Source organism: Buceros rhinoceros, unplaced genomic scaffold (genome assembly GCF_000710305.1).
Source record: "Buceros rhinoceros silvestris isolate BGI_N320 unplaced genomic scaffold, ASM71030v1 scaffold22906, whole genome shotgun sequence".
Classification (NCBI taxonomy): domain Eukaryota; kingdom Metazoa; phylum Chordata; class Aves; order Bucerotiformes; family Bucerotidae; genus Buceros; species Buceros rhinoceros.
In genome coordinates, this window is record NW_010417238.1 from 1 (window position 1) to 20635 (window position 20635).

At 38.0% G+C, this 20635-nt stretch overlaps 1 protein-coding gene across 1 annotated transcript; it reads right to left on the reverse strand.

Annotated features, from left to right (window-relative positions):
- Nucleotides 1-964: 964 nt before the first annotated feature.
- On the reverse strand, nucleotides 965-19389 carry LOC104488784 (dynein heavy chain 12, axonemal-like; the record flags this gene model as incomplete). The annotated part of the gene is made up of 17 exons (XM_010138143.1): nucleotides 965-1150; nucleotides 1724-1961; nucleotides 3171-3364; nucleotides 4344-4478; nucleotides 6018-6143; nucleotides 6980-7115; nucleotides 8979-9157; nucleotides 9402-9493; nucleotides 9599-9749; nucleotides 10816-11004; nucleotides 12180-12375; nucleotides 13038-13196; nucleotides 14032-14107; nucleotides 15503-15692; nucleotides 16645-16671; nucleotides 16944-17034; nucleotides 19226-19389. Coding segments are annotated over 17 exons (2529 nt in total), but the record flags the coding sequence as incomplete, so codon positions are not given.
- Between the last annotated feature and the right edge of the window lie 1246 nt (nucleotides 19390-20635).

A 20635-nucleotide genomic window follows, 5' to 3' on the forward strand; every position in this document is an offset into this window, starting at 1 on the left:
TATTACCTCGGTCCCTCGACCCTTGACACTTACCCATATGAAAACACTACAGTTCAAAATTTGAGTCCAAAACTCGATTAAGTTACTAAACAGCCTTGCTAACAACAATAAAAACATAATTCCCACCTATTAGGAAGCAAGGTTAAAGACACTAACAGAAACAGTGGTTTTGTAAAACACGTGAGAAAATAATCATGTTCTCCTGGTTGCACTCGAATCTGAAGAGAATAGGGAAGTCCACGACAGAATTAATATAAGTAGGACTTAGAAGAAATCAAAAGAATCTTGCTGAAAAAAGCAATTTGAAACATTTCATTAACAAGTCAAACAATAAAGCTGTGATACAACTGGCATACTATTATTGCATCGTAGTTATCCTACAAACAAAAATGGGGGAAAAAAATACTCTTCTTAGCCTGGTTTCTTTGTCGAATGGTTTAATGAAAGGTGCTCCTCTCATTGTCTGAGTTTTCATTAACTGATCATCGAGACCAGCTTGAATGTCATCCACTGCAGACAGAATATGAACACCAGTTTCACGAGACACACACGTATTGAAGGAAATCGAATCCCAGGATTCCTGCAAGGCATGCATTGCTTTCTCTCAGGAAAATTCCTACAGTTTAAAAAGAAAATAGCTTCTTTTAGTTGCTGCATTGTTTTTTTCAAGCTCACTAATCCAATATATAATCTTTTCTAGCTTTAACAGAATACGTTAACTTCTTGTTACTATTTTTTTTAGCATATCATTTTCTAAGGCACAGAAAGCTGTCCACTCACAAACACTAATAAGGTAACATGAGATACAAACGTTTACACATTCACTGTCATCATCCAATGGGCCAAAGTCTCTCCAAATCTCTCTTGTTGCAGAAGGGCAAAGACAAAACATTCTAATAAGCCACAAAAGCCATCATTAAGAGACCTGATGTCATATTCGTTATTACCAAATCTCCACGCTTACCTTGCTTGCACCTACGCTTACAGCTTCAAACTCCTCCAAATAAGGGGCTAGATTCTGCTTCAAAACTTTTCTCAGGGTAGTTCCAGAGTCCGGTGTTAAATCATATCCTACTATATTTGACATCTGCTGCCAATGACGAGTTCTCATGCTGGGGTTACAGAAGATAGCCACAGTGGGAATATTCTCCTAATTGAGGAAAAACATTGATAAGGTAAAAATTGTGAGGTGAATTACTTCGTAACTTTTCAGTAATCTTTGATGTGTGCTTAAAATTCTCCGGCAGTAGCTGATGACATGAAAATCTTCTCTGAAAAGTGCGGATAGGTCCACTCAGTTATCCATTCCATTTCTAAATAATTGTAGTAGATTACTGAAGAATAAATATAAAACTATTAAGCACAGTCTTAGCAGAAACAGAACAATTTTTCAGCTATGTTAAGTTGGGCTTCCCTTAACCTAACACATATATCCCATTTAAAATTCCCAACTACATCCTTCAATGTTTCTTTGAATCCAAAAATTACTTTTCTCCTGCATGTATCATCCACTCTTTGGCAATTTATATTCAGAAAACTACAAAGAAAAACAAAATGCAGTTTTATTAAAATCAGTGGGACAGTACAATCTGGAAATGGCGTTCAGAGCTCTCACTTTCTATAACAACAGGATTCTCTGACACTGCATCAGCTAACACTACGAAGCGCTGAATTTAGCATTTGCCCCCAGCATCAAATACTAACATCCCTCACCTTTTCTTACCTTGAAGTCTTTAATCTGCTCCAGAACTGAAGAACACATTGTAAGAGTCGGATTTGCCTCTGTTTCTTCTGCCTTCTCCTCTGCAGTTTCATGTTGCAATGCCTTTTTCTGCTCCTCTTGAATTTTCTTCTGCTTTTGTTGGAAGAGCCTTGACACTTTGTACATCTCTCTGTAAAACTCGTCAGTCTCAGCCTCTATGCTTTCGCTGTTTAGTTCCAAAAGGGTACCATCCATCCACCTGAGAAAACAGAGTAACATAGTCCACAAATAACTAACGCTTCATTTTGCAAAACAAACAAGATGTAATTAAGAGTTGTTTGAACTAGAGCAAAACTCTTGTTTCTAATTACTGTCATTCTATGCAAAATTCTAACGCACAGCTCAAGGAGGCTTGATCACACTCTGTACTTGCATAATTCTCTCATGTCAGTCACATACTGAAACCAAGTAACTGTGCAGATTAAGAAATATTTAAATTCAGCTCTGGATAGAGATCAATATATGACATCAAAATATACTACGCCTTTGTGTTAAAAAACCCAAGCCAACCCGTACTTTCTAGCTGTATCAGGTTATAACTTCCAAAGACTGCAGGAACTGGTAAGCAATCGCACTTAATTCAGACATACTGAAGTTTTTGTGGTAGGATCTAGCCACCAGATTGCACCGGAATCACTTGAGCACATCTGCACAGCACTTTAGGCAGCCCTTAGGTAAAAACCATGTTTTTCATTACACACAGATTGTGAGCTTTTTAACTGGATTTCTTCCTTTTCTGGTACACAAAATGGCTCATAACTAACCAGGTTTTTTCTTGCTAATACTTTACCAGAGTTTGTCTTACTATAGTCTCCAGCAGTCTGACCAATGCAGTTAGAACGCAGTATGTGATATACTCCTTTGCATTACAGTAAAAAATAAAATAAAAATATAAACTGACATTTTTTCTAGCTGAATTAAAAATAACAACCCTGATACGCAAGTTATATTACTATTACACTTAGATTGCTAATAACAAATAAATGTTTATAAGAAAACAAATCCATATTCTACATCTAACATGAAAAAAACCAGCATCAGCATTTTTCCCACTCTTCCTCATTTAGCGTCAAGAGCTGAATTTCCTTTTTTCTGTTCGTTGCCATTTCAGTATAAGATGAAAGAGTTTCTGATATGGTTCAATCTCAACTTTTATCTTGGTGAGGAGTGGGAAGTCACTCACTTTCCATCCGAGCAGAGTCTCTTCTTTATTGATAAGACCTACTGTCTCGTCAGCCTCCTGTATGCGTTTCTCCTGATACTCAAGTTATATTACTATTACACTTAGATTGCTAATAACAAATAAATGTTTATAAGAAAACAAATCCATATTCTACATCTACCATGAAAAAAAACAGCATCAGCATTTTTCCCACTCTTCCTCATTTAGCTTCAAGAGCTGAATTACCTTTTTTCTGTTCGTTGCCATTTCAGTATAAGATGAAAGAGTTTCTGATATGGTTCAATCTCAACTTTTATCTTGGTGAGGAGTGGGAAGTCACTCACTTTCCATCCGAGCAGAGTCTCTTCTTTATTGATAAGACCTACTGTCTCGTCAGCCTCCTGTATGCGTTTCTGTAACGCCCTCAGGTCAGCCACATACTGAAATCAAATAAAGGTAGGTCCTGAGGGGTAACCAAGTTATGCTCTGATCAGCTATCAAAACAAGATATCAAAATATTTTAAGCCTTTGTATTTATACAAGTTTTAGAAATCATGTACTAAAAACTTGTCTTCTTATCCTTGAGTACATAAACTGTGAAGAACTCAGATCAACGCTAAAAAAATAAAGTTTTTTTTATCATTACTGAATGTAAGAGCATAAAATCATTTTCAAAACGTTTGAGCTTTAAAGTTCACTGTTCAAGGAGGCAGGCATGCTATTTTTTATGTATCTGACATATCATAAGGGTAAGCAGGATTTACCAGCTTAGGATTTCTGTTTTGTGCTTTTGTTTTTAAAAAACCTTAGCTACTAAGCGCAAATGTGATAGCTTCCAATTAAAGGGCAGGACATGTTCTTATGGTTATAAAATAGTCCTAGCAATTTGTGAGTTTTGGACCTAGTGGTTTGCTCTTTAGTAGCAGAAGTATGAAGTCTTGAGGTTCATAGGAAAAAAAATTAAATTGCTACCAATCACTCTTTTAACCTGCTATTTTTAACTTCAGCTCATCAATACATCAGAAACAGGGAAGGCAATTCTGATCCCACTGAAGTTATTTGCAAATAACGTCACTGGGGCCAGGATTCTATACTTTATATACACCCGAGTAAAACATCATTTCCTTTATACATCCCCAATATCACAGTCCTTGCTGGGATTAACTATCAGCTAATTCAAGCACAGCTTCAGAGTAAACTTCCCTTTCAGTCAAATGTTATTGCCAACGTAATAGGAATAAAGGAGGCGGGGGGCAACGTCATTTTATCAGCGTGTTCACTGTGGCAAGAGGGTAATAGACACTTTAGTTCACATTTGTTAAAATAACTGATTACTTTTAATTCTAAGTTTCTTCCATGTCCCCTGTGTATTAAACATACAAATATTTCTAGCCATTTTACACTAAACATGAATCAGACCTGCTGCATGCAATCCAGTTCTGAGTATTCTTCCACCTCTGTCACAGAACACATCAGCTTCTCTAATTCCTCCATCAGTTTCTTGCATTTCTGTATTAGTTCTTGCTCTCTTTTATGTGTAGACTGTTCAATCAACTACAAAACAATTGATTTTTTTTAAATGGTAAAAAAGCAAGAGTAGTTATAAGACCTTTCAATGATTAACACACGTAGTGCCACCTAAATTAAACATCTTGCACAAACAGACAGAAAATAAACAATACAGAGAAGTTATTATTCTTACAATAATTGAAATTTCTTCTGGAGTTGCTCTCTGTATATTCCATTTAAGTGTGTGCAACCTCTACATGTTAACACAGAACCCTTAGCTCAATAATCATAGCAGTCTGGATTGCCTTAAAGGCCCCCTCCAGCAATCAGACAAAAGAAAAGGAAGGATTACAGAAAAAAACCAGAGATTCTCATCTCTGGGACTCAGTGGTTTATTGCCACAAGAGGACACCTCCAGTTGTTGAAAGACAGTGCTATCCCATATGTATCTACTGCTAGGAAAGGCAGAAATTCTAGGACAAGACCACTCTAAAGCACACGGGCTGCACACAGAGGGGCGATTTTTAAGATACCAAACAAGAAATCAACCGACATCTCCTAAAACAAGGGCCTACTGCCAAGCAAAACTTGTGAAGCAGACAAATAGAACCTCTGAAAAGGCAGAACTAGTCTCTTCCTACTGCGTTACAGTAAGAACGGACTCGTATCTGAGAGTATAAAATGCAAATACGCACTCATAAACACAGGACGCAAAACTATTCTTGTCCTCAAGCTCTAGCGCAATTTCAAGTTGCTGGATGGTCAGCTACAGAGAGAAATACTCCTGAGGAATACTCGAGTATTTTTGGGATGCAAATGCGCTATTTTACAGACACAGCAGTCTCCCAAGCCGGGTATGTTTTAAGTCAGAGGCATACGTACTACCCTTAGACATACTGCATAGTATCTTAAGAAGACAGTGAAAGAGAAATCCTCAATTGTGATATTTAAGATAAACCTATATTTTTATTAAAAAAAGAAAACTATTGATTCCTATACATTTCTAGAAGAAATTATTAAATGTGTTAAACTACTACAAAAAGCCAGAGAACACAAAAGGGCTCCACTGACTCTATCACAGCCAGAAAGAACACAAGCAAGATGAGGACAGACAAGCAGAAGAAAAGCAGAAGTCACACAGAGAAAATCAGATGGTGCCTATTTTCCATTTATGATTGTTACCTAAAAATCGCAATTCCCAATGTTCTTTTATGGATAGAACAAAATACATTTTAATCCAATGACCTCCTGTCCAGAGCACTAACTCTTATTAAGGGGCTGGCAGTTCCAGTCTCAGCACTAGTCATCTGCAGCGTAGTGACTTCCTACGAGTTACCTAATACTCACCACAAAAAATTAATACTTGCTGAAGGTTTTAAGTTACAGCGACGATTTTTAGATTACTCGACAAAAAGGCCTCTGTTGATACAAAAACCTGGAAATATGTTATTTATGCATGTCTAAATTAGCATGGTTCATGTTATATGTGTAGATACACTTAGCCTGCTGAAGAAATAAATAGTTCAAGGCAAGTGAGAAGTCTAACAAGCCAAAATATACCATAAACTAAGAAAATGCTCTTACATCATCATGCTCATCAAAAACAGGTTTAATCATCTTTGGCCATAACATAACTGTTGCATTCAGTGCAATGTCTTCAGGATCAAATATAAAAACATCTAGGAAGTAATTCATCTGCCGAAAACACTCCTATAGAGAGAGAGTTCACAAAACCTTAGGCAACATTCTCCTACCCTATATTTAAACAGATCTATGATATCTACAAAGAGCAAACAGAATTCTACATTTCAAACTTCTCATTCAGCTAAGTGAACATTAATATTCAAAATGAATATAAAAGTTATTCAAATCCCTGGCCTGTTCACGAGCTTATGTCTCTAAACATGACTCCTGTGGCCTGTAAACCTACATGTGCAATACTAGTATTATTAAAAATATGAATTCTGCAGAATAAACGTGTTATACTTGCAGACCTATTACCATATCAGAAAATCTGATACACGTCATAACAATACGGCAACGAGCTTCTTATCCAGTGATGTCTTTGGCTGACCCACACCTTGCAGCGTTTCAACACTGTTCTCTGAGGACACACAAAGTACTGCTGCTACTGAAACATCTGCGACATTCTGCTCAGAGTAAATTGCCTCCTGTGTGTTCAAAGTCTTGACTGCTTTTACACATAAAATTCTCTTCACACTTCTGTGCTATGTCTCCACAAAGAGCTTTTTAAGTAGCCCTGAAATCTCTAGGTACAGACAATAAACTGAGTGTCTGACAATCTGCTGTGATTTAGTAAAAGCTGCATTTCCTCTCTGACACGCAGAACACATGAGAATAGGGAATAAGAAGGCATATGGCAAAGGATAAGCTGGATTCCCCACTTCTGTCTGCAGTGGCACTGAGGGTACAGTTTACTCACACACGCAGCATGATCAGACAAAAGCCTCTGCACTCCAGAATGAGTAATTCTGTATTTCTACAGGCCAGTGTGTTTGGTAAAAGACTAACGGACAGTCATTTACCTTGATCCTTAACAAAAGGTCCTGAATACCTTCAGTTTTGACCTTCTGTATGTAAGCTCTTGTTTCCACCATTTCTTCTGTTGTCTCAGGAACTGTTAATGCACGTTCCTTAACTGCTTCAAATTCTCTGCATATCCTATACATTTATTTTGTATAAAATATAAAAATTTCAAGATTTTAGTTTGACCAACTTCCAGATCAGCTTTAATGGAACTAGAAGTTCAAATTAAGTATTATCCCTGCACAAACTCTGTAACTTTATGAAAATAAATAGGGAATATGACCAAGAGAGTCTAGAAAAACACTGTTTATTAACTTGCAATAATTGATTTGTTTGGATTTCGGGGTATTCTTTTGCAATAAGTGTTTCAGCTACTTTTCTTAGTACATGAACTGAAGTGCAGTACCATTAGCATACACGCCGACACCTTCCTACTACACATAGTCATTTTGCTAGTGTAGGATCCCTGTAAAACTTGACTATAATTGTTCATTTTAACCAAACAATTTAATGACTTCACTCATGATTTAATCCACACCTGCAAATTAACCTCCTGCTAAACTAATTTGATATCCTCTGGTGATAAGGTCACCCACCCAGAGGGTGAGAGTTGTAGTGAATGGGGTACATCCAGCTGGCAGCTGGTCCCCAGCGGTGTTCCTCAGGTTCAGTTCTAAGGCCGGCTCTGTTCCACATACTTAGCAATGATCCCGACGCAGAAGTTGAATGCCCCATTAGCAAGTTTGCTGACAAGACCAAACTGGGAGGTGCTGTTGACTCTCTTGAGGGATGGAATGCCTTGCAGAGGGATCGACATAGATTGGAACATTGGGCTGTGATAAACGGGATGAAATTCAACAAGTTGAAATGCTGGATTCTGCACCTAGGATGGAGTAATGACAGGCACCAGTATAAATTGGGAGAGGAGTGGCTGGAGCGCAGCCCTGCAGGAAGGGCTCTGGGGGTGCTGGTCTCACGAGGCTCACTAGGAGTCAGCAGTGCCCTGGCAGCCAAGAGGGCAACCCGCATCCTGGGGTGCATCAAACACAGCATGACCTGTTGGTCCAAAGAGGTGCTTTCCCCCTGTATTCAGTGCTGGTGTGGCCCCCCCTGCACTACTGTGAGCAGGTCTGGGCCCCACAGCTTAGGAAGGATGTTCAGGTCCTTGAACACATCCAGAGGAGGGCAACGCAGCTGGTGAAAGGGCTGGAAGGAATGTCCGCGGGGAGTGGCTGAGGACTTGTCTAGTTCGGAGAAAAGGAGGCTGAGTGGTGACCTCATCACTGTCTACAGCTTCCTGAGGAGGGGAAGCAGAGAGGGAGGTGCTGAGCTCTTCTCTCTGGGACCCAGTGACAGGACGTGTGGCAACGGTTCAAAGCTGTGCCGGGGAGGTTCAGACTGGACATCAGGAAACCTTTCATTACTGAAAAGGTGGCCAAACACTGGAACAGGCTTCCTAGAGAGGCAGTTGATGACCTGAGCCTGTCAGTGTTTAAGAGGCATTTGGACAATGTCCTTAATAACGTGCTTTAACTTTTGGACAGCTTTGAATTGGTCAGGCAGTTGGACGAGATGATCGTTCTCGGTCCCCTTCAACCGACACAGTCTAGTCTAGCCTAGCCTAAACGATCAGTATTATTATCTGCCATTATCTATGAAAACTTAGAGGTATCTATCACGTCATAAGAGAATCTAGCTAGTCTGTCCTTTGACAGTGCAGTAGTACTGTATTTCACACAAAAAAGTGAGAATGGGAAGGAAGTCCTTTCATCTTCTAACTCCTCCGTTATCCAGGTCTATTATTAAGTTCCTCTACTAGCTTTTGAGTGTAAAACAGGAAAAAAATACAGCAGCTTGCGCAACTTGCAGGAGATCATTAGCTAGCCACAAGCCTTCACTGAACAGGAGTATGGTATACTGGCGTTTCTTCTACATGCTTCTACTATTTCTCTATGTATTTAACACAGATAGCATTCACAAGTAGAAAATTCTACTTACTTTTCATTTTCCTCTCTGTAATTTGCAACTATTCGGTCCATCAGCATTTTTGCAAAGTTGTTTGCACTATTAGCTAAACCTTGCTTTAAATCCTCACAGTTCAAACAGATCATAGGGAAATCAGCCACTTCTGGTAAACTCAAGATTTCCTTCTTGAGGGTGAAGAACTCATCTATGAACTTCAGAAAAACATAGTATTTTACATTTCAGAGCTGTTGTTTAAATACTTGACTACATGTAAGTATTACACACTGAAGAAAATAAATAGTATCTTCTAGGGGAAAAAATACTTATCTTGTAGATTTTTAGGTAGTCAACATGATTTTTAGCTAAAGGCTAAGCACCCGTTTATCCTCTCTTCCCTTTTTATTATTGCAGTATGTATAGCAAAAATTGCATATAAAATATGGAACGAAAACTTACAGCAGTATATTCATCAAAAGTGTGTTCTTCTGCCACAAATCTTTCTAGCCGTGCCTGCGCAGTCCCATCTACAAGCCAGCCAAACCTGTCAACTACAATTCAGGTACACTGCATTAATATAACATACAGGTTGTACAGTAAATTACTTATTTCAGAGAAGTAATACAATTTAATTTAATAATTCCTTTATCACTTACTGTAGTTCTCAAAATATGCCTTTGGACTTTCTAAGTTGTCTCTGATCGATTTTTTCAGTGTAGATATGGCCCATACTGTGACCTGATCGGGAAGCTTGGTGTCCAGAGTCCTAGTGTCTCCCACCAGCCAAGAACGTACTGTTTGGATGTTCTAATAGAAAAGCAAGTTCTGATTATTTAAATTGTAAAAATCAAGACGGGATACATATTCTAAAAGTAAATTGCAATCTTTAGAAGATACTGTATAGAAGAAGTATGAGATCCTAACCATGCCCGAGGCCAGGTGCTTCGTACACACCCAGAAGGACTCCTCTTGACTGAAAAGGTTTAACAGGAAACATGTAAAATGGATGATAAATCATTTTCCAATATTACAATTTATAAATTATTAAATTAAATTCTACGATACGTGCAAACACACAAAATTAAACCCAATGTTTATTAACCATCAAGTATGATTCAAGGATGAAACTCGGTCCACAGAAACACATCAGAGCCCACAGAAAGGCTGTCTTCTCTACGGTCACAGAGTGGTTCCTAAGACATAAATCTTCAGATATTGTATATATTAGTTGTTAGAGATTTGAGGCTTTCCTTTTTCTTAGAAAGAAAAGAAATACCAACTCTAATTTGCCTTGCCTTTCTCTCGGGATCTTAATTATTAATGTAAGTTTACTGTAAATCATCACACGTACAACTACAGTGCCAATTAGATTTCTATTGACAGTGTTAGTTCACACTGCAAAACTATTTTCAATGTTAAAAATAAATATATAAATAAATGTAGGTTATGTGTTTACTTATACTGGAAGCACTCTCAGGTTTTTCTAAACGTACCAAAGAAGAAAACAAAAAGGTTATCTTCTAGCTAGTTTTCTTTCCAGCCTGAGAGGTAAGTTTCCAGCCTGACTTCTATTTAATGGACAAGCAGACAATCAATTTGTAGACACGCACACAGATTTGCAGATTAAAACAGCAGACTAAAACTAGCAATAGCAGGTGTATCAATTTTTTATAAACAAGGAATAACAAAATGAGTTTCAGAGTCTGGAGTTCTGCTGGTCATCAAGATTCATGATATGACCTGCAGAATGCTTATGGAAAACGAAGTTACATTCTGCTGCCCATTACCATGGCAGTCAGCATCCGAAATTACTCCTATTTTCATGTACTGCGCAGCACAGCAGTTACATGTGTAAACGAAGTTAAAAGCACACCTGGAGAGTCTCTCCTATACGATTCACTATCAACAGAATTGCTTCTTCTAGGTCTTGGAAACTTGGGTAAAACTCAATTTTCTTTTCATCAAGAGTCAACTCCATCTTAAATAAAGGTAGGCAACGTCTGTTTTCAGGATCAAAAAGTTTCACAAAAGCTTCAACAGTTCTTCTCAATAATTCTTTCAGCTAGGTAATAACATAGATCACCTATTAGTCGGCAGAACAGAAAGCTCCAGCCCACTTCACCTTCATTCAGTAAGCCGCGATTTCCACTGATTTTACCACTTTTGGCCTGATTCGTGGCTAACTGAAAGAGAGTGAATTTTTCTAATGACTTCAGTGGATATTAGTCCCAACCATTAAAGGATGTAAACTAATGAACAAGTAAACAAACATTTCAGTAAAGCCCATGCATTTATTTTTTCTACAAAAGTAAGTCTAGTACTAATACATACCTTAAGTTTAAATTAAATATCCGGAATGCATTTTCCTCTCATTTTTTTTTAATATGACAATGAATTGATGAGACTTTCATTCCATTATTTTTCTACATAGTAAATAAAGATTTAATCCTAAACATGACTGCCTTCTTGAACTGCTGAACATACATATTCCCACTGATGATTATATTCTTAAATAGAACAATGTAAATAACAGATGCTTTAAGTTAACTGGAAGTTAAATGGATTTTAATTTTCAGTAAACTAAGAACTTTGAAAAAAATTGTCTCAGTCCAAAATCAGTGATTTCATTTGAATGTTCTTGCTTTATTATTACTAGCAAATAAAGCAATTGGAAAATCCTAAAACAAAAAGCCCCCCACTTCATGTAACTCCCATCTTGATATAAATAGCCAGCGAGAAAAAAAAAAAATTAATTTGCAACTGCGGTATCATTTTCCACAGAAAAAATCTGGTTTGGAAATTTTGCAGGACTATAGCCACTTGCATACACGTTGGCGAATCTGGACTTTCAGCCCATTCGTGGAAGTATGTTTGCTTGCAAGAGAGAGAGACCAGGTTTTGTTCATTTTGCTAATTTGTGACATGTAATTGTAGCGCCAAGTTTGGTGATAGGAAGAGTCCTGAGAACACTGAGATATTTTCTTCTTTAAGCTAATCACCTTCTAGCTGGTAGAATGAGTAAATTTTCTGCATCTAAAAAACTAGAAGAAGAAAGTAGACGAGTATTTATTTTAAAGAAGTGAAGTTAAAAATAATTAAAATTTCCAATACTTTACTGGATTATACACAACAGGAGGCTAACAATGATTAAACAGGTCCCATGTCATACGGGGTGCTGACTCACTAAAATTACCTATATTTCGCATTAAGTTCATCACAGAGAGGAAAGATTTTTACCTGATTAGACATAAGCGCAGCCACACAGTTATAAAAAGAGTCAACCTTATCCAACTTTACACCACGCAATGCATCCTTCTGAGAAAAGAGATGGATAACTCTTTGATACCACGTATTCAATATCGTCTCTTCTGCTTTAGAACAGCTTAGAGAGACATCAGTCTTTAAAGATTCACAGGCAACTGGCCCTTTCAGTCTAGAAAAGAAAGTTACAGGCTACTTTATAAACAACGTTAAAACCCCCATGGAGTAAAGTAACAGTGATCTAGAGTGTATTACAAACGCAGTCTTTTTTAGCAGAAAGCACAGCACGAACCTAAGCATCTCTTCTGTAGACTTAAAAAAGGAAAAAATACCCCAAGCATCTGGAAATAAAGAACAGTTACCAAAAAAACAAAAAAAAAAAAGGAGGAAAAAGATACTGAAAATTATGAAAATGAAAAGTTCCAAGATTGAAAAGAAAATTCAACTGATGAAAACCAGCAAGGGCTGGCACAGAATTCCCTACAGATAATAATACTTCTAGAAGTCAATTTTTCAAATGCTATTTCAACCTGACTTCTATAAGGATTGCAGCACTGAGATTAAATAATGAGACCTTTACAGAACTGGAGGCAAAAGATAAATCAAAAGGGTTGATACTATCAGCAATTTAAGTACTAATAAAATATGCGCAACAGAGAGAAGAAAAGGTAAATGTGTCATAACACAAAGTAACCTACTCAAAGAACATTAACGGACACATTGAAGGAATCTATTGTATAAAAAACCCTACGATGAATACTTGAATTGAACAAACTCTTCTTTACCAGCTTCAAATACCTATATGGGTTAATAATTCACCAAAACAGACTTCACCTCAAACTTGAGAGATCCACTACAAGAAAGTTAGAGAATGCTGCATAGCCAAAATCCAACAGAGCTTTTACTGTGGGGTGGACAACGTGCAAGTTGGAAACGATTTGGTTTTTTGCTTTGATGAAACTCTTATGCCATGGTCTAGAAAAATCCAGGCCTCTGAAAAAAAAAAAACAAATCGCAACAACAATAAAAAAAAAAAACCTAACCAGAAAAAAGTGCAGAGCTCAATCAATACTCAAACAAAACATTCTTACAAAAAGTAGTATTAAAAAGCTTATTCCCTAACATAAACTGTTATTTAAGTGCCATACTCAAATCCCTAATATGATGCAGAGGAAACCATAAAGATACTCTGTCTGATCAACCATGTTTTATCTCTAGAGTATCTTCAGATCACCTGCTCTTCCTGAATCTCTTTCAATGTCATCTCCACCAGCTGCTGACAGGAAGTGTTTCCCATCAATATTCAGATGGCACACATGCTGATACTTCAGCCAATCATGCGATTCAGGGAATTATATTCTGTCTACCTGAACTGCTCTCCTATTTTGGCAGGACATACTAAGCCTTTCCTTCAGTCCCAAGGTTTCACCTCTTAACACCAAAGCCACACGAACCCTTGGCATTAGAACCAGTTTTAGCACGGTAAAGTACTGCCTAATGCTGCTGTCTGCCAGTAAACTGCCCCTTGCACACACACTCTTCATTCCAGAGGTGGCTGCGATGCCACTTCAGTGTCTGGGCACTCAGAGCCAGCAGTCTCATTTGCAGCCATGAGTGCTACTCCATGTAACTGCAACAGCAGTAATAACACGCGGTCAGTGCTCCATCTCTGCAAAGCACTCAGACAGAAGATGTTCAAATGTCAGATCCTCTACAGACAGAAAAAAGGTCTCACTGCAGGATTCCAGAGTTAGTACAGTGTCGTAACTGTGTTCATCCAGCTGAGCGTGTTTTGCCAGTGGATTGTTTGCTAACTCAGTCCACTCACACAGGCAATGAAGGCAAAGGTGCCTCCTCTTCATCTTCAAGTCCTTTTACATTTGGTTTAACAAGAACATTTTGCACTAGGAGAAAAACAAAAACACGAACAGTAAAAGAAAATTCAGCCATATTCAGTGGACACTCTACTTCCTCAGACTTTCTCCAGGGTAAACCAAGCATATAGTAGGATGAAAAGGTAATTGTATCATCCAAGTCTTCAAAACACTCTCTCCCAAAGGCAACTCAAAATCAAAGCCTCTGCTAAACAGCTGTACAGATTGAGGCGGCTTAATTCCAGTCCTGTCCCCTATTCATTAAGGTTTTCAGATAGACTACTGTCTAGATAATTAAGCACTTTAAGTCATTTCTTCCCTGTGAGGATGGTCACTCACTGGAACAGGCTCCCCAGGAAAGCAGTCACAGCATAAAGCCTGTCAGAGTTCAAGAAATATCCAGATGATGCTCTGGGTCGTTGGTTTAGTTTTCAGTAGTCTTGCAAGGAGCAGGGAGTTGGACTTGATGATCCCGCGGTCACAGCACAAAGCCTGTCAGAGTTCAAGAAATATCCAGATGATGCTCTGGGTCGTTGGTTTAGTTTTCAGTAGTCTTGCAAGGAGCAGGGAGTTGGACTTGATGATCCTTATGGGTCCTTTCCAGCTTGGGATATTCTATGATTCTAACTATTTATGGCAATTTGGTTTATATAGTGGGACATTCTAATTATTCAACTGATGACATTATGAAGAAGTTAGCCCCACGTTAAATTGTGCGTTTTGTCAACCTGCATTTTTAAAAAGATCAGCCATCCAGCAAAATATTGCCAAAATTTTGCTCAATTTCAGATACTATAAATGTAAATAAAGAAGATATTAATACACGATTTCAAGGGAATACACTTTCAAAATTCCGAGTCATGACTCCTTTCAAAAAAGTTTAAAAGTCAAAGTGAGTTGTTTGAGTGATATCTGAAATCAGCTAATTATCTTTGCAGATTTTTATTGCAAAATTCCTCATGCAACATTAAAAAAACCCTATGGATGTGCTCGAGCGTGAACAGCTTTGAAAAAAGCTGCTGTTCCTGAAGAGGAAAAAAAGAATGCCCAGTACATAAAATATTTCTTCTTTCTTTAGCAGGGAATAATGATACATTCTTGTATCTAATTACCTAAAGAGGTTAAAGACTTAATGAAATAAAGTTATCAGCAATCAACCTTTGAGCGAGTTCTTTGCCTTTGCTTGAACTATACCGTCAGCTGGTTACCTTTTTACTAGTCCAAATAAAATCAGCAAGTTTTGCCTTAAACATTACAGCCAGTCTAGATTTGATGAGGCAGGAAAAGAGGAATCAGTGGTTAATTACAAAGACCGTGCCTGGCTGAAAGAACCATCTAGAAAAATTATTTTCAGTGGGAGAGCAGGGAACAGCTTATATCAGATATACACATTAGTATATTATTAGTAGTATTTCTGGTACTTACCCATACACCTTTTCATGATCTTTTCATAATGCCTTATTATCTCCCCTAAGAGCTCTTCAGCTAACAGCTCTCGGTCCTTGCCTTCCCTAAGCGACTGTGGCACCAATGCCAGCATGGACATTAGCCACTGCTGCTGAATGGGAACCGCTGGGTTACTTTCCACACACTTCTTCATGAAGAGATAGTTTGTCTGGAAGAACAATATTGTCAGAGGTCTAATATTTGGCTATGTAAATATTTCTGCATTAGGCTTGACAGCGAAGTCTCTTTTTATTCATCATTTCTTATACTTAAGGGCAGGTGACATAATCTAATCTTTTCAGTCTTCACTCACTAGTACACTAAGAGCTGCTCTGTGGTTGGTAAAATGGTCTCCCTGTCTCACTGCTTAAATGTACCTCACCGTACTGAGTGAGTAGTCTCACTGCTATTGTACCAAAGGCATCTCCTTTGCTTCTCTGTTGAAGTTTATGACTGACAATAAACTAGTCCAAGGTTCCTGTTACTGTTCTTTGGACAAATATTTCTCTGGTAAAAGTTTTGCACAAATAGGGGGGGTTTGGCCAAAGAAATAGGTATTCATGCTTTTGAGTGATGGCTTTGTTATAAAGCAAAAAGGCATCTGAATCTCTATAGTCCTCAGAATCAGTTTAGCTAACATTGGCTAGGAAAAAGAGATGCTTCCTTAAGCTACTTAATACTAATATGCTACACTGAGTTTCAAGTGGCTCTCAGAGGTTAAGTCTTCTTTTAAATGCTATACACAAATTCCAGGACTTGTATATATTTTCATACCAGGTGAACAATGTCAAAGACTATGACCTCTATGACCTCAACTGAAAAAAATCCTGAAACCTGTTAGAATTTTTTCTAAGTAATCATCTTTAACTGAGGCTCAGATCAGAACTTAAATTACTGATGGACAAACTTACTGTAAGAGAAAAATAATTTCCCTCTATTGGACCACAAGAGAAGATTGCTATTTTGCTTCCTATTCCATTTTTCCGCAATGAGACTACTGAAAAAGCTTTTCCTGTTCAACCACCTGTTCTCCTGTTTAATTCCACATGACATGCTCAACCGCTCTGAATAGAGACCATTCACTCCTACTCTAAAAAAGCAGAACAATTTAACTTACTTACTCTTTGTTGGTTTTGCTCACTGTTCATCTGCATGAAAAAGAACAGAAAATCATCATGTATTAAAAACATATAAACAAAACAAAACACTAACAAATATTATTCCTAAGTAAACATTTTATTCTGTAGATATAGAGGTATCAATTTCAATAGGACTACTTTAGCATATAAATATATTTCAATCCTTAGGAATTCAAAATAAGTGTGTTTAAGTAAACATTAAGAAGTAAGAGGCATAAATGTCCCAATAACAAAGCATAAGCCAGACAAAAGTTAAAACAATTGAAGAAATATTTTCTCACAGTAGAAGGCAGTTCTGGGATAGGAGGTACAGGAACTCGGTGACGTTTCTCTTCCACGGATAACTGATAGACTTTTAAAGCTCGATCAATTCTAAAGGATAACACAGAGTCAAATGTGCAGAAAAACTACAAATAATATATTAAAAATAATGCTATCATTTTAATCGATGCAACCTATTTTTTCACGTTCACCAATTCTTTGATCACTAAAAGGTAAGGCTGCCTTTGCATACTCTGCCTTCTCTTATACAAAGAGCCACATTTTTCTTTACCACAATCATAATATATACATGCCTGAATTCACCTCATCCCACTACCCAGTGCTCTTGTTAGGATTATATCTAACTTCTCCTCAAACAACTACAACAGATCTTGTCCAACTGTATTATGAGAAAAAAAGAAGAAAAAAGAAAAAAGTGCAGAACAAAACTCCTAAAGCTGTTCATTTAAGACCAGCTCTTTGTTATACTGCCTGTGGTTATAAATTGCTCAATAACTATCAGAAAACTTTAAATGGTTAATGTTGGGATGACCTTGTGGACTAAAACACATCGGTCCAGCCTTTTTGGATACCCTCTGTACATACCTTGCAAAGGGTTACTTCAGCCTTATCTCAGTAAACTCAGGTAAAAACCCCAGTAGCAATTAGACTGCCACCCTCAAATCCTTACTTCATGGGACGCTCCTTAAGAGACAGCTCCCTTTGTACAAAAATCTAAGTGAATCAGCCTTCCAGCAGAATACGCACCGTTTGTCAGACGGCTGTTCAGCACACCTCGCTGCACAGTGAGTTGTCACTGTCACACAGCTGACATTTTCAGCATACCGAACACCGGCATTCTAAAAACGGCACCCTGCTACTGCAGGCATCATTGAAAGCTCAGCATTTACTTTCTAAGAGCTAAAATTAAACCACTTTTTGTTTGTTAGATCTGTATTATAACGGCTTTTACACTATTAAAAGAAAGGAAACATCTTTCTCTACTTTTAACTTCTAATAGATTAACTGCTTTCTATAACTGATTGTTGCTAACAGTATTAAAAAAAAAAAAAAGAAAAAAGGCAACCCACCCTCACTAATCTTTGGCTCAAATCAGATTCCCTTCTGTGATCAACTCATCTCAACTCTTCTGCAACTTAGTTCTATACCACTGCCTAGGTCCAGCGAAGTCAACAATTTAGGATACATACAAGTATCATTCAAGAAAAAGCAACCTGTAATACTTGGCCACTTAAAAATTCACCCACTGAGATGGAACATCAATTGCACAGGAATTTGTTAAGTAACAGGTTACCATCTCCAAATTCAGTCGCAGTAAATGGAACCTCTAAAACCTCACACCAACGAAAACATTATTGATACCAGTGACAATATTTAAAATTTATTTCGTGTTTAAAGTATTTAAATTAAGACTGTAGGTAGACCTTTAATTTCCATTTCTTCTTCTGAAGGCAAAACCATTCTTTTTGATGATTTTTAATCCTATCAAATACCACTAGATTTCCTTACCATTTTAATCTTTACATGAAAATGCAAGTTGTCATATATTTCATAATACGACTATATAAAATGCAACCTCAGCCCACATAATAGTCTCACATTTATGTCAAGATAATCAACCTGTCTAGGGGATTGTTCAGGAAGTTCTGGAAAGTAATGTAGGTATTTCAGGAATATATTTCTATAAAAATAATGTAAGTAATTTTCTGTTAGATCTTCAAGCATTACATGAAGGCGGCCTTTTCCTAGTGTCTTTCCTCCTTTGCCAATGACAATGTTGAAAGACAATTTTAAGTGAATTTACTAGTCATCCTGGCTGCTGTGCCCTGCTGGCAGCCACACAGATCACTAGGCGCACGACCAAATGCACTGAGATAGCGGCAAAGCAGCCTGTTAGAGGCAAACCCACATTTGGATCATTCATACAAAATCAAGCAAGTAACCCAGACTGATTGTCTTTGAAAAAGATTTTCGTAAGAACAGAGTGGGTTTTTTCAGTCTATCATAAGTAACCTTCAAAGTGTGAAGGTCACTGTCTCCTCACAAACCACCCCAACACACAGACTTCAAGCAGATTTTGCGTGCCGTAAAAGAAAAAACATCAGAGATTCCATCAAATGTTCTTTATTATTAATGATTTGAGATAGCAAGCGCTCAGCACTGCAATAGTGACATCAAAACCCTCCAAAATTAACAAACACCAGTATTATTCCTCAGATGTCAAATGTGCAGGATTTCTTTCATTTGAATTTCAACATGTTTTGAATTACATGAAACTCACAGTAACTGATTAAGCTGCTTTTGCTGTTCGTGGCATCTTCGGTACCTCAGTAGTTTATTCTGTGATGGTGACATATCAGATGTGACTGACGAAGGGAAAACAGTGGGACGAAAAAAGGTTCTCAATGTCTTTTTATTGGAAGGTGCTCCATCTGAGTGTGCCATCTAAAACCGTAACAAAATCAAGATACTAGAACACGACTGATCCTGTACAGAAAGCATTTTAAGAGCTGCACGCATTAAGTTGAAGGTACATAAGATGAAATGAGGTATTCTCAGGAGTTTCTGCAATGCAGGAAAACTTAGCTTTCAGAGAACAGAAAAACACGGTATATGCCAAACTGTCAAAGTTCAGTGGAAACTGAGTACATACTAAGTCTGCAACAGTAAAAAACGATGGTACGGTTCTACTAACTCAAGATTAACACATTGTATAAAAGCAAAGTTCTATTATACATCTCTTTAAGTGCTAATCTACCAGCTGTACACCGCACAGGGGACGCCAGAAAAGCAGCCTGCCAACCCCCCGGCAGCCTGCACCAGACAAGCCCTGTTCTAGGCATGTTTCCTATTCTGATGGGGCCTGAGACAGCACTGCTGTTCCTGGCACTGCAGTAGGTGACTACCTGCTCTCTTCTTGGCTGGTCACTAGAAAAAAGTTACTGCCTTATTAAGTCCTCCCATGCTAGATAACATGCAACAAATTCAGACAGGGTTGGCCTCCAAAGTTCTGAGAAAAAAAAAATGCCCAAAAGAATCCATGATGTTTGGTATTACTGTGAAGTTAATTTTCAAATTAAATTTGAAAATTTAATTTTCAAATGTGAGGTCCTAGAATTCTACTGAAGTGAGAGGCAGTCTTTAAAGGAAAAGAAACAAAATCGTAATGACATCAACACAGACTTAGAGCTTCACTGCAACATCAAACAAAAGGGAGCAAAATTATGAGGAAGTTATTTCTTAGACACTGTATCACTGTTAACGAGAGACAAAAGTGCAGGAAATTGTCGGGAAAGCACCCTATTCTTCATGTCTTAAGGGGAAAAAAAAGTGTTAAGCTTATTTTGCACGTGCAAAGCAGACATTAAAAGTTCTATTCCATACATGGAAAAGTTAAGAAACTGCATGATCACCTTGTAAAAAGCAGTGTAAAATAGGAGAGCATTCTCAGAGGGGAGCAGAAAGCCTAAGCGACCTCCTAAACCAGCGGCATGTCCTAGGAACGAATTAAAGCGGGTGGTGGTGGAGACAGCAGCAGCAGCAGAACAGCTCAGCTGAAGAGAGCCGAGACGGTCTCAGGCCTTCCCGGCGCTCCCCCGCCCAGCCGGGTCGGGGACAGCCTCCTCACTGCGCAGGGAAGGGCAGCAGCAACCCCGCAGCCGCCCCAGTCCCGCGGGGCGCCGAGCAGGGC